This window comes from Catharus ustulatus, chromosome 16 (assembly GCF_009819885.2).
Source record: "Catharus ustulatus isolate bCatUst1 chromosome 16, bCatUst1.pri.v2, whole genome shotgun sequence".
NCBI classification, from domain to species: Eukaryota; Metazoa; Chordata; class Aves; order Passeriformes; family Turdidae; genus Catharus; species Catharus ustulatus.
This window is the reverse complement of record NC_046236.1, coordinates 6,798,185-6,820,321: the sequence shown is the minus strand read 5'-3', so window position 1 is coordinate 6,820,321 and position 22,137 is coordinate 6,798,185. Positions and strand designations below refer to the sequence as shown.

The following is a 22,137-nucleotide window of genomic DNA, read 5'->3' as shown; positions in this document are numbered from 1 at the left end:
GTAATCTGTATATAATTAGAAGATGATGGTGGCTAACCAAGAGCTTTAAAAAAACTTGCTATGTCAACTATGAGATTTCTTGAAATTTTTGTAAAAGGTTATGATTAAGACTGCTGCTGGCAAGCAGGTATTCCCATCCAGCCCCACCCTGCCAACTTCCAGCCTCTTTCTCATGTTGGCATTAGGAGTTACACAGTCCAGAGTGGGATCAGTGAGCAGGTACTGCTGAAGAGCACTTACTTCATGGTGCTGCCAGGCCAGAGCACAGGAGGCCAGGCAGGAGGCACCTCTGCCACTGTGGAAGCAGCAGAAGCAGCTGGGGTTGGAGGGAGGCACAGACCATTGGCTTTTCATTGGTAATCCTGGGTTAGATCATATTGAGTTATGAAACCACACTCTGAAACCATGGTCTGCTTTGCTGCTCTGCTGGGGTTTCTTTCCTGTCACACCCAACACAACGTGAGCTCCAGCCTCTAGTGCAGGGTCCTCCCTCATGCAGCAAGTCCCATCCCTGTGATCAGCTGCACTCACCCACTGAGCATCTGCAGAGTCTGGAGCTGTCTGCAGCAGAGTTGACTCAGTACCACTGCTCACATCCCCGTTTGCAATCAGGCAGCTCAGTGGCAATGCACCTTCCTCTGTTTGCAATTAATGTGTAGTCTCCTGATGGAGAATCTGCTTGGGTGTGCATTTTGTTTGCTGTGCCTAGGAATAGCATGGACAATGGAGGGGGCTTGGCTGGAAATCATCTGTCATCATTCACTGTAATACACTCCAAACTATCACCAAGGAAGTTGTGATAGATGTAGAATTTAAACTGAAGCTTCATGAGTCCCTTGACAGTACACTTTTTGGCTAATAGTAGTATTTGAGGAAATGCAGATTATTTTTAAAAAAATCAGAGGTCTGCACTAAGCAGAGTAATACTTGCGGATTTAGAAAATGTTATTGTTAATATACTTAAGTTATGCAATTTTATAGAAAATGGAAATACAAGCTTTAGTTTATTGAGACTTCTTACCCAAGATGGTAATAATTTTTCTCATTTTAAATAAGTAAACAAAATTATGAAAAGTATAAAATTTGCTTTTTACATATCCATGCATATATATTTATTTTATACATATATATATATATATATATATATATATATATATATATATATATATATTCACCCCAGCAGACATCCCAGTAATTTGTTTGGAGGTTTGTGTATGTTCTGGCTTGTTTCTAAGCAACATGTTCCATAGCAATAGGATACAATACAGATTGTTCTATATCCTAGTCATTTAAGCCTCTCAGCTAATGATATTGTTATAGTTCATATGTTTGTTTGAATGTTGAGTTTACATGCAGCTCTCTTTGCCATCTAGGTTTTCATTTTCTGCTTTTAGTGGATGCTGTTACTGCTGGAAGCACTTACCTGAGCATCAGCGCTGGCTATACACAAAAGCTGTAAATCACAGTGGTATCGTTTAAGAGATTTGGAGGTCCTGCAGGGCTTCCCTCCGGAATTCTGGAGAGATTATCTGAAATGGCCCTCAGTAGTCTCCTCTGACATACTTTACACTTATACAGTATGTTTCTAAGCTGAAATGGCTGAATAATTGCTTAAAATGAATATGAAAAAGAGCTACTTCAACTTTTCTTAATTATTTTGGATATAGTCTTAGCAGAAAAATCACTTCTACAATAATGGAAAAGAGAACATTAAACTTATATAACAAATAAGTAAGGTTTGGGGGTGTTTTTTAACAAAAGCAAGTTTAAATTACAGTAATTTCACGATTATAAGCCGCACTGATTATAAGCCGCACTTCTGGGTTTCAGCAACTTTTTGGTTTTTGTCCATACATAAGCCGCACCTGATTATAAGCCGCATGTTACAATACAGAGTGTGATAAAAGGTATCTGTTGTATCACCATCTGTTGAGGGTGGGGACAGTGATCCTTATCTCAATGGCAGATAATTTGCTAATGGGCCATCCATTGAAACCAGGCAGGGCATTGTTCTTTATCTTTTCACACCCCATCCTTCCTCCAGCCAGTCATTGTCTGCTAATGGCCCATTGAGTCCCACTGTGGGACTGATAAAATTACTGCATCCCATTGGAAGTTGCTCCAGCCAGGGGGAAGAGCCCAACATTTCTTACCAAGATAAAACAGAGGTTTTGGGACACTAAGGGAGCCCCTTTCTCCACTGGACTCCAGAGGAAAACTGGATTTCTCCACATCACCACTGGACCTCCAGAGGGAAACTGCACCTTCTGCAGGAGCACTGCTCCAACTGAGCCACATCTGTCACTGCAAGGGGACTGCAATCACCATTTAATGGGACTGCTACCAACACCCTGCCTGACGGTGTCAGGTTGTACTCTGACTGTGTCAGGGTTTGGAGTTTGTTTCTTTGTAGTACTGTATTTCTATTTTAATTTCCCTAGAAAAGAACTGCTATTCCTAATTCCCATATTTTTGCCTGAAAGCCCCTTGATTTCAAAATTATAATAATTTGGAGGGAGGGGGTTTGCATTCTCCATTTCAAAGAGAAACTCCTGCCTTTCTCAGCAGACACCTGTCCTCCAAACTAAAACAGCAACTTTTCGTTCTTTGTCCATACATAAGCCGCACCTGATTATAAGCCGCACTTTGGGTTCGGACCAAAATTTTAGTCAAAATAGTGCGGCTTATAATCGTGAAATTACTGTAAATAGTTCCTTTTTAAAATTATATCCTGGCATACATGGAAGTTTTGAAAGCATTCACCCATGATTGGATGATGCCTGATATTTTTACAAGATGAACTGGTGATGAATTTTTTTTTTTAAACTGAGAGTGTTTAACATGCTGTATCTTCAGGCTGATGGGGGAGTGAGTATCACAATTTGAAATGCAATTTATCTTTAAAATTCTGTACAACTTACTTAGAATCATTTCCAGCAAATTAAAGTTAGCTATTTTCATGGTTTTCCCTCCTCTCTCCTCCTTTGACATGCTATATAAATGAAGTGACCATTTTATTAACAAGTTTCTGACTTTGGACTGGTGGAATGTGAAAACAACCATATTCCATAACCTTTGTGAATTATGCACCTTGCATATCACCTTTTCTTTCTTTTACTTACCATACAAAATATACTTTCTACTGTTTTTTATTCACAGAACAAATATTAGCGGGGAAAAATTACCCATTTTTTTAATAAATAGAGTACAATATCTCATCATAGAGTTCAGGGAGAAACAATTTCAACTCAGGAGACAGCAAAACCTATCTTTGTAAGACGAACCTAGTGTGAAAAGCACGTTTTACTGTCCTGGCAAAATTTGAAAGGTTTAATAAAAAGACAATAGGAGCCAAACATAAAGCAAAGGGTGCTTGGCAAGCTGCCAGGAGCACGCGGCTGCAGTTCTAACACTAGCATAAAGTTGCGGTGTTTAGAAAATAGAAACTTTTGGCTGTGAGCAGATGGGGTTTGGGGTGCAGGGTAGCAATGCAGGAGCACAGGGAGCACTCGGTGCTCAGTTCTGCACTTCTGCACCTGCAGCGCTGGCCACAATTCCAGGACAAAGCAGCTTCTCGGGTCACTCCTGGGGTTGACCTGCTGGAATTCTGTGCTGTGTTCAGTGCCACGTGCTGTGACACACTCGCAGGAAGGGGACAGCTCTGTGCCATCCGCAGTGCCCGGTGCCACTGCAGCGCCCGCCGGCCCTCTCTGCCCTCTGCGCTCCGGCCTCAGCGCCCAGGGGGCAGCGGCTGCACAAAAGCTGCTGGCAGCTGGCAGAAAGCAAAGGAGCCCTGCAGTGGAACAGCTTTTCATTTAAAGGAAACGGCCGTGTTTCCAGCACTGTCTGTTTCCATGGCAGCCAGCCTAGCAGCCTGCACTGAAGTTTCTGCCGCTCTTGGAAATTTCCAAGGGGGTATGCAGGAATGTTGGACATCACATTTTCTCATTTTAACTTGCAGTTTTAAGGATTTAAATAGGTAACTTTGAGAGAATAATGCAGTGATTACATACAGAACATTTAAAAAAATCTCAATGTGTTGTTTTTCTTCTTGCTGCCATTTGAAAGGACTGTGAGGTGTCTGCTGGACCCCTTGTCCAGGGTGAAATGTTTGTTTCAGCTGTGCAATTGGGAAATGGCAAGAACTATTTGCTGTTTCGTAGTACCTTCTATAAAAAGATTAAATTTCGGTCTTAAATTGATAGGCTATGTAATGAACCATGTTAGATGTGAAATTATTAGTGCTGGAACTGTGCACAGTGTGTGTTCTGGCTTATTTTTCAAAGCAAGAAGCAGTGGTGAAAGCTTGTCAATCAGTGTAGATAGCATTGTTCCTGCAGGACAACTATCAATTTATTTTTGGCCTCTTTACATTCCAGTGCTTGTGATTATGTAGTACTACTTTGAGACTGCTCTTCTATAGGATACACGTTACAGATTCGTAACAGGAATCACTTGCTCAGCTCTGATAAAAGCTGTTTGTTGTAGGTGATTTAATAATACACTTTATTTCACTCCTTCTGCCACTCACAGCAAGTAAGATGTGCCCAGACCGCTCTGCTGCCTTTCCAAGGGCTGATACAGAACGTGCTGTGTCTCCTCAAGTGCCTGTTTGTGGCACTTCTGCTCTCACCCCTGGAGCGCTTCAGCAGGAGATGGAGGAGCTGCTGGTTCTGGTTATCCTCAATCTCTGCCCCCTTGGGGCACAGTGTGTGTGAACCTGAGCAGGGCTCCCGGTGTGACAACAGGGCATTGGCTTTATAAAAGTTACTGCTTTACACAAATACACTTCCACATAACCAAGTGCATTGTTTAAAGGATGAGCTCCCCTTTCTGCACCGTCATCTCCATTTCCTGGCTCAGAGAAGTGTTGATTCCCTGGTGTGCTAACACTGGAAGGAGCTGGAAGAGTGGGAGCACCAGTCTCTGGCACTCAGCTTTTGTGCTGGCAAAAAACTCTACCTCCAGTGCAGTCACAAGACTTCTGCTGACTCTGAGAGTCAGATAACCAGATGTTCTTACTGTGAGGAGGGATTATGCTTTTTGTTTTGTCAGTAAGTATTAAATAAGCTATCCAAGCTTCAATGATCATTTTATTGACTTAAGAAAACACATGGAAATTTTGGAATCTCTCCACCTGGTGTTCAAGTGTTAAAATCGTATGCTTAGTAGAAAACAAAAAAGAATATCCTTCTTTCTCCCTCAGACAAAGCAGGAATTTGAATGACCTCTCTGTGCATGGCTTTTATTCAGAAGCAGTTCACAGACAATTTGTAGAGTTGCAGTGGTGTGAAGGAGGATTCCTGCCAGATAATGTGAAGTGCAAAATATTTGTACTGTCTTTTAGCAACTACATTTGCTCAGTGGTGTTAACACTGCCCTTCTTTTGAACATGTACTTTAAATAGAAGGAACAGTATTAACAACATTACTATCAACATATGTAGATATTTGTTAATTTTTTGCCTTCATTTTGGAGATCACTTATGATTTTAGATGTTATATAGGTAAATGCCTGATTTTAAAAGTGTAAAAGGGAAAGGCAAACTATCTGGCAACAAGCTGAATGGATTTACCTTGATAAGAACCATCTGTAAAACACAACGTTTGAGTATATTCCAAGGGGAACTTTGTTTCGTAGTACCTCCACCTCCTGCCTTTTGAATTCTCCCTTCCCCACGTTCTATGATGGCTTGTCTGTAAATTATTCTTTAAACGAAAGGGGAGGGGGAAAAACAAAAGAAGGAAAAAACATCTAAACCCTGACCCACACTAGAACAAGTAGCAATTTGGGTAATGCTTCAGTTAGAAGAATGCTTAGAAATTTTTTTAGGGTTTTTTTTTTGGTTTTTTTAGGCTTTGTACTCTTATCCAGCTTTACTAGATTTACCACTTTGTGTGTTACTGACTGTTCTAGAAATCTCTTGCTCTATGGATTTCCATATATATGATAAGCAAAGTCTGTATTAACTTTAATTACATTAGATTTAAACCAACCTGCATTCTATTCTAGATGGTTTCTCACAGAAATAAATGAGCAATTCTTTGCCATAAGTGCAATTCTCAGATGGCTCATCCTTGTCTCTGAAGATAATTTCATCATATTTCCTTATTGAAAACGTGTGTTTTAGTTTCCATGACTCCCATTCTCCTCTTGGGCTGGCTGTTCTTTGAGCAGCTTCTTGTGAGTCCCCATTTCCCTGAGCTTTTCACAGACCTCACTCTTCCCTTCCTTCATACCCACTTCAGGTTCCCCTCCTGTAAGGAGGCACATCTGTCTGTAACTGCAGAGCCAATGGAAGGGTCACTCCTGACTGTAGTGTGGCCACCTGACAGCCTGACTCCTAACCCAGGTGTGCTCTATGTGAAATTGTGCAACTCACAGACAGGTGTTACTGCTTCTTCCTTAGGAACAGCTCTGCTTTTTACTTTGTGTCACTGTAGGGGCTGAAAGTATTTTAGATTCTCTAGATCCTTGTATCTCTTTTATAGAGATAGCAATATTGGCTTTTTTCCTGATGGATTTGCTTTGGAATAGCAAAACCTTTTTAGCTTTCTAACTTTAAAAAATAATATATTTGGGGTTTTTATTCACAATGTCTTTCTATTTGAAAAATTTCCTTTTCTTTAAGAATGCATTCAACTGTTCAGTATTTTTCTTTTTAAAAACTGTAGATATGAAAAACTTTTTCAACTTTAGTTTTGGAGTTGATTGCAAAAGCAAACATCTGGTTTTCATCCAGATTGGTTTCTGTTTAACCTCCTTGCTCTGGTCAAGTCAAAATCTTCAGTTATTATCTTATACCATCTAACTGTGAGTCATCTCTCCTTTAGCATTCCCCCTGCAGTGCTTCCGTATTAGTCATGCTACAGGCTGTCCTTTCCTTATTATGTAATATATAACTTCATGATATTTATTTAGTAAGTGAATAACTACACTTTTCTCTGTCTTCTATATTTTTCATTTTTCCAATTTTCTCACTCTTTTTATGACTTGTCCAGATACAGATGGGACAACTTCAAAATCCTCCCTTATTGCTTTGTAATGCCCAGTGTAGATGAACAGGTAGATGATGGGCAGACAAGTAATGTTATGAGAGACAAGAATAATTTGTTACATGTTTTTCTTAAAAAATGCTAAAGCTTCACACGTGAGCACATAAGGTTTATGTGCAGGTACATTCTTACTGTTCTTCTCTCCCTTTTGCTCTGGTCCACTGCTTATTCTCTTGTTACACTGTACATTGTTCAGGATACGGCTCAGTTTTAAATCTTTCTGCAAAGCTTAAGCCAAATATCTGACCGTAATTGGAGCCACAAATCATAAATACATTCCTAAACTACACAGCAGGGCTTCCCATCATTTATATTTAGAAATAATATTCAGTATAATATGTTCAGTAATAATGTTCTTTCCCACTTGCGATTACTAATGTTGAAAGCACAACCCTAGCAATGCTTAGGTTATAGCAGTTATAGCTGAACCAGCTACACCTACAAAATGGGCTTTATGAGTAAGCTCAGTGAAAAAGAAAATCTGAATAAAAAACATATTAGAAATCTGTAATATCACCATAAATTCATTATTTCTTAATAAATTACCTGCCTATGATATGTTGGTATATGAGTCACAGCAGTACTAACATTCCTGCACCTGCTGTGATAATGCCAGCATTCACTTGTTGACCCATTGTGTTTCAGGTAATGGAACTGAAAAAGAAATGCTAACTCTGGTTTATTTACTTTGTTTTTTTGATGTGTATCAGCTCTACTCTGGACATCTTGGAGCACATAATTTTGCTTGAAGACCTTGGGCCTGAAATAAAGAGGCATGTGTTTAAAACTGACCTGTAACTAGATAAAGATTTGGTAGGCACATCTGTCATTTGCTTAGTGTTCCAAGAAAGCCAGATTTAAATGTGGTGTCAATTTGGACCAAATAGAGCTGTTAGCATGGATGAGATATAGCAGGATATGATTTTCTAGCCTTGTGACAGTATCCCAGTGATGTAAAAGAAGGCATAGTTTAAGCAAAGAACAGAAGAAAGACAAGTTTTAATCTACTCAGGACTAAAAACATTGGAATACGGTAGTCTTGCCATCCTGCTTATCAATTGTCTTTCACATCATTTGAATGGGTAAAACTTATTTAAGATTTTTTAAAAGGATTGTACATAGAGTTTTAAGGCTTTCTTCACTTAATAATTGTAAGCAAGGAACCCCAAACCAAGAATATGTCAGTTCTTTTGCTTTCCTGTAAGCTCCATTGCAGTCAGTGAGTTTCTTTGTGCTTTGGGCTCCTGATGTACCCCAGGGCTAGAAGCTTAACATGACAACATTATACTGTGTGCTTGAAATGCATTTCCATTGAAATGAGTTTTTTAAATGAACACTTGTCTGGTAAAACTGGTGCAGGACTCCAGGCAGTACAAGTTTGCACCTACTGGTGAGAGATACCTTAAGAAGTAGTTATGGCTTACCTGGAGCCACAGGAAATTAAGGGACACAAAACCAAACTGTTATAAAGTTACTCTCTGTTAACTTCTCACAGTTAATATTACTTGGAAAATACAATGCCCTATTTAAAGCAGGTATTTTCAAGTTGCCAGAGGAACTCAATACCTTTTGAATGACTTTTCATTAGTTTACATTTTAGTGTTGTTCTTTTACATTCTCGTGTCTCAGTCCTTTGTGATTCTTGTGTCACAATATTGTGAAGTCTGAAAGATCTGCTGTGCCACAGCCCTGAAATGTTTGTATTTGAACTCTCAGTGTTTGTGTGACACAAGAAAATAATGTCCTTGTTTTCAGGACTTGCTATTCCCGGTCTTAATGCTTTAGCCAGAGGAATATCCTTCCTGTACTGCAGAACAGGAAATAAGCTGGTTCCTTTTAAATTCTGGAAACAATGAACTTTGTCCTTAGCATAATTTTTTAGAAATTACATTCATTTTGATGTTTTGGACAATGCATTAGCTTGTTTTGCTTCCTTGTGAAATACAATAGGAACAGCATACCATAATCATACACCCATAATAAGCTCTCAGGTCTTAATTTCAGACTGTAAATATTACATCTTTAATATATTTTGTCTCTTGACTGTACCTTGTTCAGAAGATGAAATTTCACTTTGGGGTAGTAACTATGTATGTCAAAGAGATAATGAAGCACTATGATAAATTGATACAGAAACAAGGGGAAGGGAGGAGTACAAGAAACAACTTTTTCTCTCTTTTTTTCCCCCGGCAACAAAAAGCCATAATAATTGAAAGTATAAAACTTTTATGTCTACATCTTCACCGAGATTTTGTGGTTTCTGGTGTAGTATTTAATATGTGTCACCTGGGTTACTTACACAGGAATGATGAGAAACTTTTTATGTCATGTAATGAAATGTAAGAAGTTACCTCAAAGCTCTATAAACAGTTTTTGCACATTTGACAGTACTGGATTTATTTTGTCCTTTAAATAATTACGATAACACATATCTCAATCACAAAACCAACATTTTCTGATGTTCAGAGAGAGAATAAGGTGTGTTCCTAATTGTAACATGCTTTTGTTGTTTTTAAGTAAGGCAGATAAAATTCTGCTTCTCTTCAGTTTCTTGAGTTTCATTCAGCAAAGTTTATTTAAATGTACAATCAGGCTTTATATTAAAAAAAAAAAAAACTCAGAAGAAACAATCAACAAGACACACAGAGCTTTTCTTCTCAAATGCTCTGCAAACATCATTTCTATTTCAGCACAGTGAAGTCATGTCAGATTGGCTTAGGCCATGCAATAAGGGTCTGTAATCATTATGAGCTCCAGTTTATGGTTTAAACTCTTTTTACCTCACTGTTTTCTTGATGTAACTCAACATTCCTCATGAGGCTGACAGGAGAAGTAGCTGCATGTGGGAAATACTGGCTGGCATCAGATTAGATTGAGAAGCAGCAAAGACCAATGAAAGTGGGGATGGAAGTAGTCCCTGGGAACCGAGTTAACAGCAGCTGTGCCTAGGATGGCTCTGGGGGGGTTACTGTTGGTCTGAATGCACAGCAAAAAGGATTTCTAAGGCTGCAATACTTGGTCTCATTGGAATGGGGGGTTTGCACTTTATGAGGAGACTGTGCTTACACAGGAATGAATGTTTTGTTTTGTCAGTACTTCAGCTGAGGCTGCAACAGAGACGGACACGAGAACAGCTGGTGGACCAGGGCATCATGCCACGTAAGACTTGCTTCTAGTAATTTGTATTTCTATAGTGGTAATTATATAAAATAATGAAGATAAGCATTTATGTGAGATCATTAAAAATAACTTTAGCATTTGAAAAGACTTGTGGGATCCTTTTGATAACATGAGCATAGTAAATTCATCGTGCTTACATCATGTTTCAATTAAAATGGCCGTTGTGATGAAAATGCAAGGATTTGTAGATGTAGTCTGACTCTGCTTTTATTTTCTCTATTTAAATAATTATGACTAATTTACTGAATAAACTGAATTGCTTAAGTGAGTGGGCAGTAATAACAAAAAAGCAGTTTTTAAGGAGTAGAATGACAAAGGTTGCCAAACAAATGAGGGGTGCATTGAAAACATGGAGAATCTCTTAAGTGGACAGCACTGAGATGCAACACTCTACATTTTATGTCATTTCGAGATGAACAGTGATATTTTTACTCTTTTTGGTTATTTAGTAGCTAACCATCATTCTGTTTTATAAGATGAACATTCAAGGCCTCCACATTTTTCTGTTTTGTTTTTAAATCGACACATAGTTCGTAAGGGAAGGTCCAGTTCTCTCTAATAAGAGCAAGTATGAGGTATGGACAGCCAGAAAATTCAGTGGAATAAATTAAATTAAATTGGCATTTTGGCATTCTAAATCTTACCTCATAAAATTTCCACTGTGGGACAGTTTTGACAACTAAATACCTTTGTACATAGCGAAAAAGTTAACCATTATGTGGTAATAGTCTGTTAAAATAAAATATTCCAGGTATTCTGTATAGGAGTATTGCTTATCTCTGCTAAATATAGGTGGATACAACTAGCATGAATCCAATGTAAGCCTGGTCAGATCAAATACAACTCTGAGGTGGTGTTAGACACCCATACACACATTCTGGTTAGCATATTTTTTTTGAAAATCACTTCCTGTCAGTTTAACTCTTACTCTCCCTTCACAGCTTTGAAAAGCCCAGCTGCATTCCATGAGCAGATAAAGAGCCTGGAGCGAGCCAGGGTAAATCACTTTGTGTAAACTTGTGATTAACATCTGGAAATGGAGAGTCAGTTTTTTGTGATACTAAATTCTCTGAGTACATGGAAAAATTCTTACCATTACAGTAATAATGTGTGCTTTTATTTTGGGAGAATTCATTAGAACAAAATATGTGTGTCAAATCTGAGAGGAACCTCTCTGGGCCTTCACAGATCAGTGTGGGGTTTTAAACTTACGGGGGGTTAACACACAGCTATCTCCAGTTAAGGGTTGGATACTTGGGGAAATTATCCTTGTACAGTTTATCTATAGCAAATCTATACTATTGTGATTATGTGGTCGTGTGGGATCAAATCTAGAAATATTCCCATCTTTGGGGAAGGTGAAAATCCATCAGCCCTGCTTAACTGCTAGGAAAACAGAACAAAGCAACAGGAACCCCTCTACTGCCTGTGTTCTGACAGTGCTGCCCACTCATCTCAATGAAACTGCAACTGTTCATTGACTGGATACAGGTGGTTTGTCAAACTGCTTTGAGTTTTTAAGTGAACAGTAGCTAATGGTGTTTTCTCCTTTGTTTTAAGACTGAGAATTTCTTGAAGCACAAGATCCGGAGCAGGCCGGACCGCTCGGAGCTGGTCAGAATGCACATCCTGGAAGGTACGTGCAGCTCTGGGCTGTGTGAGCTGCTCACAGCAGCCACTTGGTTGTGCTCTCAGTTGTCTCACTGCATTACACTTGATGGGAATTTTTCTAAAGGTTTATCTGCTGTACTTCTCTAGTTCTACAGTGTGTGTGGTAGTCTATTCTAAGTCTGTATGGTAATAGATACATCTATGGCACTGAAGGTATTCTCAGCAGTGTATTTGTTTGCTGTTACATATTGTTCTTAATCTATAATGGTAATTGTAGTGTTTCTATTGCTTCAGTTTCTACTCATGCCCTAAAATGACCTGACAAAGCCTTGTGCTCTCCCCTGCCCTAAGGAACCTTCAATAAATGTGACTGTTACCCTGTTACCTTTTATACTTGATTACTTTCGATATAAGTGGAATGGTTATTGCAAAGACAATGTTGTTTGTCATGAAATTGGGGAATAACTGGAAAAGAATATTGAAATCAATATATCCTTTTAGAGACCTTTGCAGAGCCTTCTCTGCAGGCCACTCAGATGAAACTGAAGAGAGCTCGGTTGGCAGATGATCTGAATGAGAAGATTGCTCAGAGACCTGGCCCTATGGAACTGGTAGAAAAAAATATTCTTCCTGTAGACTCCAGTGTTAAAGAAGCCATTATAGGCAAGTAGAAGTCACACAGCTTCTGTTTGTAATCTACATGGCATTGTGAAAAATAAATAATTGAACTCTTGAGGGTAAAGTTCACTAGAAGATAACATATGCTAAGTTTATTATTGCTTACTCTTTCAGCTTCTGAGACCTAAACTTTGTTATCATTTAAATAATCATATTTTTATATGAAAATACTTGTTTTTTAATAAAAATCTTTACAAAGTAATCAGACATCTGTGGCCATTCCTCAGCCTGTCATAGGTGTCTGTGTGCACTCCACATCTGTTGAATGTACTTTTTAATCTGTTACTAAAATCACTTCTGCTCCACACTTGGCTTAATTGATTCCTTGAATATGAATTCATATGGCTCACATATTGAAAGCACAGTAAATACTTAGGTACCATATGTTTAGACTGCTGAATACTGATCATTTTCCAGCAATAAGCTAATTCTGCCATAGATATCTAATTTCAATTTGTGCAATAAAAAACCCACATTGTTTCTTCCTATGTAAACATTTTAGCAGTTGGACAAGAGAATTACCCTCAAGCTTTGGATGATTTCTCCTTTGATGAAGACAGCAGTGATGCTTTATCACCAGATCAACCAGCCAGCCAAGAATCACAGGGTTCAGCAGCTTCCCCTGGTGAGCCAAAACCAAGTGACTCACCCTCACCTATAACCCCAAATGCTGCTACATCAACACAGGTACAGTTTTTAAATGTTAAAATCTTCACAGTATGGTTTTTGGTCTGGCACTGTAGAAATAGGGCATGGTTTCACATGGAAGGAATACATCTGCTGCTACAAAGGGGTATCTGAGACTCTTTTCTGGTTGGGAGTGCATAGAGTAGAACCCTGGCTCAGCTGGTGGCAGTGATGAAATTCCCATAGGCTGCAGTGAAGCCATAAATTCCCTGAAATTCATTATGACCCACAGAAGATCTGCAGCTTTCCCAGAAGTTGTTTAAAAGGTCATGGCCATGGTTTACTTCAGCTGTTATTGATTACTTAATGTCTGTCTTCCTTCTGAGCAAGGTCTTGAACTCATGAAACAACAGTTGATGTCAGTTCCATTATCTTCAGAAAAGTCCATAAAGAAAAAGGTTTCCCACATAATTTAAATATTCTTTCCTATAGTTTTAAAATACTGCCTAAGGAATTTATTATTTAAGAAATCAAAATAACAGTTATGTTGATTTTTCTATGAGGTTTTTAGTTTTTTCTCGAGGTACTTAAAAAGAAAGGAAAGTAACTGTGTCACAGCAGATAAAATGTTATCTTTATAGCAGCACATTTAAATGTGTGAGGATTTAGAGAGCTGTAGATTTGCTCCTTACTGCAGAAAGTAATGAAAAAGTCAACTGTTAAATAAGTAAAAAAGAGATAGCTCTTGTTAATGCTCTAAAGACTATATTGTCTTTATGACCATGGACACTTGACAGATGAGTGGTTCAGGATCTGGTATTACTCTCCTTGGTTTTATTACCACAGTAGATAGAAATAGTATTGCAAAGTTCATAATCAAAAACAATGCTGGACACAAAGTACAGCACATGCAGTTTATTTCATTGTTTCCTTACATACAGATTGATGTGAGTTGGGTTTCACATTGAGAGGACATAATTTGTGTTGAATAAATTGAAAACAAACCACGTGAAATTAGATTCCTGAGTAAGGAATTAGGTCCCTAATGTAGAGTTGAATAAAAATGCTCAAAGCAGTACATGCCAAAAGCTCTCCAAGTAGGAAGCAGAAGAGAGATCTGTGATTGCAGAAACAAGAAGGCACTTGAACTTGATTGAAAAAGCGCTGCAGATAGAACTTCAAGTCTTTGCTTATGGATTTTATATTACAGCCACTTTTGTGCACACATCTAAAATGAGAAGTTGCTCTTCTGCAGAATAAAAGATGCTCACCTTGTTCTTCCTTTTGAATTAAAGAATAACATCACAGCAGGTCTCTACAGGAGATGTGTCTGGGAATGGCTCCTTTATTCTTTTAATTTCCTCTGTAAAATTTTAAATCTTATTACAACAAAAAAATACAAAGAATGTTTTGAATAAAGCAGAGTGCAGCCAGAGTTCTTTTCAAAGCTTCCTCCTCCGCACATTTCCAGACTTCAGAGGATGTAACATAATTTTGAGAACCTTCAGCTCTCGTTGACTGATGACCTAAAACTTGCTTTAACCCAGTGTACTTGCATCTGGTAAGGATTAGGGATTTTAATCATACTTTAAACAGATCAAATTGGGGCATTCACAGTTTAGAATATATAAAACAATATCTTCAAAACAGCTGAAGAATTTTGCTTGATGGCACAGAAAGATATTTCTTACTATTCTCTGTATCTTGTTGACCTGCTAGATTCTTGTTGGCATCTAGCAGAAAAGGTGCAGAACTCATATTATTTGGAAATAGGGATCTGTTCAAATTAAATAATTGCTAGTTTATGAACTAATCAAGTTAAGAAGTCAAGAATTGTTAAATCTATTCTTTTTAATTTAAAAATATATAAAGTAAATTATGTGCATGGTTCATTGCCTCATCTAACACTTGCAGTAAAATTGGGAAGTCTGTAAAAAGCTTTGTGTGTAGGTTAGGATAATGACTAGTGTAAGGAAAAATAATTTATACTCTCTGGCAAAAGGAAAATGTTTAACACCAAAATTTTCACACAATGTGAAAAGAGGCAATTTGGGATTTTGGTGCTGGTTTTTTTGTCGTTGTTTTGGTTTTGTTTGGGCTTTTAAAAAAATTTAATGACTTTCCCCTTCTGAAAAGTTTTGCTGTGCTGTCATCATGGATTTGTTTTCCTAGCCTATAATGGGTTACTAAATAGTATGTTTGAAGGCAAGTTGTTTGGGTTCAAGAAGGATCAGACTAGTACAAGATGGTTCAATGAGTAAGTGAAGTACCAAACATTTAAAATGGTGTTTAGTTAGGAAATAGTGAAAGTCATGAGGTCATTTTAATTCCTATGTGCCTCATGGTAATATAGTACTTGACACTTTGATTCTAAGACAAACTAAGTGCTTTTTAAAGTTTTACTGTTGTAACTCAAATAAGCCTTTTAAACTGCATAGCAACAGGGATGCAATATGTTGGAATACAGCATCCAGAACCCTTTTTTAAAGGTTAAGTCCCCCTAACCTCCCTTCAATTCTTGTGCAAGTCCAGCAAATAACAGACACTGTGTAGATATCAGATGCTTTTCAGAGCAAACACTGAAATTTGGATGTAGAAACAGAGGCATTTGTATCTTTAGGCTGCTGCCATAAACTGACAGGAGCTCAGGACAGGCATGTGCACAGTGTTTCATGGTAAATGTGCTGTCTAGTAAAGCCATCATCAGGAGCTCTTCCTGTTCATCTGCAAGACAGAGGGAACCAACCCACTACTCAGTTCTGCTGGGTTATGGGAAGGCAGCTACAGTTGCCTCTTGGCAGCTGATGGTTGGGAACACAGCGGGATGTCTAAATAAAACACAAAGATAAAATGGAAATTTGTTGCAAATTAATTGTAAGCAAGAGTCAGAGAGCTTTGTTCATGTAGACTGGCAGCTTGGGAACTGCTATCCCAGAAATACAGAAGAACCAGGACACAGAGTTGCAAAATGTGTTCCAAGTCAAGTCCTCTGTGGTACAATCTCATAGAAAAATACAGGAAAGGTATGGGAAGAAATGAAACAGAAAGTACCTGTCGGACTTAATTAGAATGCAAGTCTGGGAATTAATTTGGAAGAAATGGGATGTTTACTGATAGGAATATAAAGAAGTGGCTTTTATAAAGGGAACATTGTACTAGGTGATCTAATTGCTTTCTTAAACAATGGAAGTGCAACTGATGTCATCTGACTGGATTTATTACTGAATTATATTACAGTAGTTTCACGAATACAAGCCGCACGGATTATAAGCCGCACCCCCGGTGCCTCGACAATGTTGCTGTCTTTGTCAATAGATAAGCCGCACCCCGAATATTAGCCGCACTTTCGTTCGTCGCGAGAATCCGTGCGCAGCTTTCACAAATTGGCCAATTAGTAAGAGGATCGCGGCATAGCGGGCTTTACTGGCTCGGGGCGGGGCCAGGCAGGCTCGGCCCGCTCATGGTTGCCGACGGGGCCGGGTGGCCCAGCTCAGCGCCACGGCTCGGCGGGGCTGGCCGGGTGGTGCTGCCGCCGCCGCCGGGCTCGCTGGCCCCCCTCTCCCGTCAGCACCGCCCCGCTGCCGCGTTCGCTCGCCCGGCCGGCAGGGCTGCCGCCGCCGGGCTCGCCGTCCGCCCCGCTGCCGCTTTCGCTCGCCCCGCGCCGCGCCTCGCGAGCGCCGCGCCCGCCCCGCGCCGCGCCCGCCCCGCGGCGCTTTCGCGGCTCGCGGCTCGCGGCTCGCGGCTCGCGGCTCGCGGCTCGCGGCTCGCGGTTCGCGGCGGCGCTTTCGCGGCTCGCGGCTCGCGGTTCGCGGCTCGCGGTTCGCGGCTCGCGGTTCGCGGCGGCGCTTTCGCGGCTCGCGGTTCGCGGCTCGCGGCTCGCGGTTCGCGGCTCGCGGTTCGCGGCTCGCGGTTCGCGGCTCGCGGCTCGCGGTTCGCGGTTCGCGGCTCGCGGCGGCGCTTTCGCGGCTCGCGGCTCGCGGCGGCGCTTTCGCGGCTCGCGGCTCGCGGCGGCGCTTTCGCGGCTCGCGGTTCGCGGCTCGCGGCGGCGCTTTCGCGGCTCGCGGCTCGCGGCGGCGCTTTCGCGGCTCGCGGTTCGCGGCTCGCGGCGGCGCTTTCGCGGTTCGCGGCTCGCGGCGGCGCTTTCGCTCGCCGGGCGGCGCTTTCGCGAGCGCCGCTTTCGCTCGCCCCGCCGGCAGGGCCGCCGCCGCCGCCACCACGCTCGCCGGCCGCCCCCTCCCGTCTGCACCGCCGCCGCGTTTCCTCGCCCTGGCCGGCACTGCAGGCCCCCGCACCGCCGGGCTCCCCCACGCTGCTGGCCCCGATTATGCTGGGCTTCCCCCGCTGCCAGGCAGCCCCACCCGCCGGCCTTCCTGCTTCTGCCATGCTCCCCTGCACTGCTAGCCCCAGTTCTCCCGGGCTCCCCCGCCCTGCTGGCTCAGGCTCTGCCGCCCGCCCCCGACACTGCTGGCCCCGCCTCTGCCAGGCTTTCCCACCTCTGCCGGGGCCGGCCGGGCTCCAGCTTGGCTTGGGGCTGCCGCGGGCTCTCACTTCCGTGTTGGCAGCTTTTAGAATTTTGTTAATAGATTAGCCGCCCCGGAATATTAGCCGCACTTCCGGGTTTCCACCAAAATTTTGGTCAAATTGGTGCGGCTTGTATTCGTGAAATTACTGTAAGCACTAGGAAAATCAGGATGGAGATTACCAGAATTGAGACAGAAAGAGGGAAGTCCTGGGCTGAAAGGAAGTTGATACCAGTGCTCCCTTGGAGTTGATTAGGGACATTCTGGTTTCATGTTGCCATTAACAACTTTGATGTAAGAATGGGTCACCTAACAAAAGTAGGAAGGCATAGTCAGCACACAGTTGCATTGTTATTATGCAAAAAGAACTGGTTGATTTGGCTTTTAAGAGAGAAATGTAATTCTACTGGAATGAATAGTTCCTGTAAAGAATAATGCATGACAAAGAAATGTGGAAACCTGGGGACTACTGACTCAAGATAAAACTGAGGAGGAAGAGAGCTGGGGTGTGTTGTTCAGCAGTGAAGTCACGGAGCTACTGTAGATGTCCTCTGTAAAACTGCAAGTCTGTCAGGAGAGAAGATTCCAGTAGAAGTGCTAATGCCACTGTAAGGATGCAGTGAGACCCTACATGGAATGTCCTGTACATTTTCAGTTACTTATATCCAAGAAAGACTAATGAAAACTGTTAACACAATTATCTGTAACAGGTAAAGATAATCAGAGAATGATAAATCTGTTTGTGAAAAAAGATCTGTTTAGGTAGAGTCTATATTCCATCAGAGGGATATTCACCACAGAAGGTGAATCATAAATCATAAGATTTCATTAAGACTTAAAGTCACAACCAATTTCAGCACAATAAAAATTGGTATGACAAATTTAAGATGAGCAAAGCTTGGGTTTATACTTCTGCTGGCATAAGATACAGAAGAAATGCACCTCCTGGCACAGTTAGAGGTGGGGTTCTGTGAAAATACCATAAGAATTTTATAGGAAAGGGTGAAAATATACCTGATGTCCTGCTGTGTGGTCATTCTGAAACAAGAAGGTTTTTTGCCTGTTTTGAAATTTGACCTTTTTGAAAGCAATGCTTTTCTGACAGTGCTTGTTTGGGTGGTAAGATTCTCCTTGTATACACAAAAATCTGACTTCACAGACAAAAAATATTGAAGGCCTCAATTTTATAGTAATAAAACAGTGTTTTCTTAGCTAATTATGCTATATTTGAAGTGTGCCAAAATGTGCTCTTTCAGAATATTTGTACACTGTACAGGAGTTCGTTTTCACCATTCCTCCAAAAAATACTTTGTGAATTTGACATGATAGTAAATTGTCTTAACTTTTTCACATTTTTTCCAGTTACTCAGGTGGTCGATGTTTTTAATGTTTCTCTTTTTCCTTATATTTTTTTAATACTAGTATCCACCTTTAACCTCTCCAGTTCCTGAATTCCTCAAAACTCCCTCTACAATCGAACAGCACGTGACTCGTTCCACTGCTGCAACCACCTTGACCACAACCACTGTATCAGCAGCAAAGCCTGGGCCAACGTTAGTCAAGGTGGGTACCTGGAACTGTGGTCCCTGAGGACAGCATTCATCATCTGTGTCATAAACACAGTGCAGTATTTCATGGAAACTACACAAGTAACCTTACAAGTGCCTGTAGCTAAGAACAACGTCTGCTGGTGTTGAGGAGAGCATTCTGGGCTGGTGACTCAAAGCTTTTGGTCAGCCAGTAACTCTTGTAGGGACCAGCTCATTATTCCAAGAGGTCCTTACAGTACAGTTGCCAAAAGTTTTCAGGCAGAATTGTGCCTTACGTTGCTATGGAAGTTTTTAAGAAATAAGGACAATAGGTTTTTGCAATACAGAGTTTCTACTTTCTACCTGCCTTCTAGTATAGTTTTGTATGGAGAAAGAGAGTCACTGCATTCACAGTCTACCTGTAACCAAAGTGGTGAACAGCACTGCTCCTTTTCCACAAAAATTTTCTTAGTTGGTTTAATGTATAAGCAGATGCACTGTGAGGGAGATGTTACTGCATCCTTCTTGAATATCAGAACATACTCAATTCTCTTTTCTGTACTGACTTAGCCAGCAGCATTAGAAAACCCTTTCAAATACAGTTTTAGAGGGATTTCTTTTAGATGTGCATAATGTTTCATTTCAGTAATTTCAGCTGTGTAAATGAATATATGTATGTAGACTTCTACTTACCTACATGAAATTAACTCAGTTAAATGTATAAGGATGACCTCTGGCAGTCAATTTCTAATATCAATTTGGCTATATCCTTTGAAATCACTGGATTTGTATCAGCTTACTTAATGCAGGACCTTAATGACCAATTCAGATGTGCCCCAAAAGAGGCTATCTGTGTAGCAAACATGCATGGATAAACACAGCATTTCTGCTTTTATACTTTCTGTATGATTAGGTAACTGCCTTCAATTTTTCCCTCAAAATAATTTCAAAGATCTTGTAAAGGAAGAGTTTTACCACTTAGGGGGCATTGCTAATGAATATATCGCTGCCTGTAATTTATAGGAGTGTCTGTCCATGCTTTTAGTCTAGACCTCTAAGTACCTGAGATGTTTACAGGTGAAATTTAGAATACTGGCTTTTACTTCCACAAACTGCTAAGTGGCTTTGAACTTCCCTGCTTAAGAAGAATGCCTCTTTGCAATAACAGGTCATGACTGGTAGAATCCTTTAGCTGTGCCACCTTTAAAAAACATTCACAAGCTGTGATTTGATGACCCCTATTTGTGCAGGGGATAAGCCAGCTCTGGAGTATGTTAACCTTCCAAGGACAGTTCACTGGGGGACATTTTCAAGTACAGTTGCTTTCAGCAGTGCTCTACAGTAGAAGTGCTCTGGTATCTCTGAGCCATGCATAACTGCTTTAAGTGACATCTGTTGTGGTTTTGTTTCTGTCTTTTCCATCCACAAACAGCAAAGCCACCCAAAGAACCCAAATGATAAACATCGGAGCAAGAAATGTAAAGAGCCTAAACCAAGGGTGAAAAAATTGAAGTACCATCAATATATTCCACCTGATCAGAAAGGTGAGAAAAATGAGCCACAGATGGACTCCAACTATGCTCGTCTGCTACAACAGCAGCAACTGTTTTTGCAGCTGCAGATCCTGAGCCAACAGCAACAACACTACAACTACCAGACAATTCTACCTGCACCGCTGAAGTATGTGAAGCATTGTTTGTGTCCTTTAAAGACAAAGCATATACACCAGTGATAGGCATAGGGCTTTGGAAGTAAACGTGGTTTGCAAATGTAAAGAGACAGCTGGAACCCAGGAAAGCTTTAAATGGCATTGTGCATCACTGTGGGTATGATTTGCCTTATTTAACAAGGTGATGAAGTTGTTCTCTGGTTAAAATAATCCTGAAGTCTGATAAGCCTTGAAGTCCTAGGTATTTTTATTGACATGGAAACAGAACATCTTACCTGTCAGATGTATTTTTTCTGACCAAATGCATATTTGAAACTCGAAAGCATTTATGCAAAATCAAGAAAGTTTTGTCACCATTTTCACTCAAAAGTGGCATAGGTAGGCAGAGCAGTAGAGAAGCTTGCAGACCATGTCTTTAACAAAGACATACACTATTCTTGTGGGTTTATTTTTTTTTACATCAAGTTCACAAACTACATTTTTGCAGTTTACAAATAAGACACAGCAGTCATTTAAAATTTGGTAAGATCTGTCTGTTGTTTATAGCTTCATCTCTAATGCTTATATGAGTTCCTCATTAGTATTGACACTTTAGCAGTTTTAACAGTGAGAAGTATACTCACTGATTTATAGGTAGAAGCAGTCAAAAAAATAAATGTTTAAAGAATTTCCAGCACCTCATAACAAAACAAGAAGTTGACTATCTGCAGAGTTTCATTCTCATCATCCAAGACCAGTCTTTTCCTAGAAGTGCTAAAGTGTAACATGCCACAGCCACACAACCCGAAATTCAAATTGACTTTCATCTGTTTTTTTAAAATGAGTTTTCACTGAGTTCTTTTTCTTCAGCAAGTGAGGCTAGAAAAGTTAAAGCCACCATCTGTGGTTGTATTTATAATTACCATGTATCCTAACATTTGGACTGGTGATGTTTCTGCCTGCTTGCCTACGCTTCTTATGTTCCACTTACTGACATTTCAGAAACATTTCTTCATAAATCAGCTGAACGAAATAAAAGAGCTGACTTATGGTACTTAGTGTAAATGGTGGCATTTTGAATTTTTTACGTTTACTTCAGAATCCTTACATGAGATTCTCGAGTACAGCTGATAAAAATGTGTCATTTTCAAAGTGAGTGTGAGCACTGTACATCTATGGAAGGGTTGATACACAGAGTTCAGTATTGGGGGTGGTTATTGATGCCAGACAAAAAACTAACTAATTGTCCTGGCTGGTGCTTAATTTGTGCAAACTGAGTTTGCAGTCCA

General features: G+C 40.5%; 1 protein-coding gene across 6 annotated transcripts in view; it reads left to right on the top strand.

Annotated features, from left to right (window-relative positions):
• The window catches only part of MRTFB (myocardin related transcription factor B), a 70,426-nt gene that overhangs the window by 31,972 nt on the left and 16,317 nt on the right, over positions 1-22,137 (top strand). For all 6 annotated transcript variants that reach the window (XM_033073693.2, XM_033073694.2, XM_033073690.2 and 3 more), the window contains 7 exons: positions 10,149-10,214; positions 11,177-11,232; positions 11,796-11,871; positions 12,348-12,509; positions 13,027-13,211; positions 19,094-19,234; positions 20,633-20,880. In XM_033073693.2, coding sequence (XP_032929584.1) covers positions 10,149-10,214; positions 11,177-11,232; positions 11,796-11,871; positions 12,348-12,509; positions 13,027-13,211; positions 19,094-19,234; positions 20,633-20,880 — 934 coding nt within the window. The remainder of the gene's footprint in view (positions 1-10,148; positions 10,215-11,176; positions 11,233-11,795; positions 11,872-12,347; positions 12,510-13,026; positions 13,212-19,093; positions 19,235-20,632; positions 20,881-22,137) is intronic.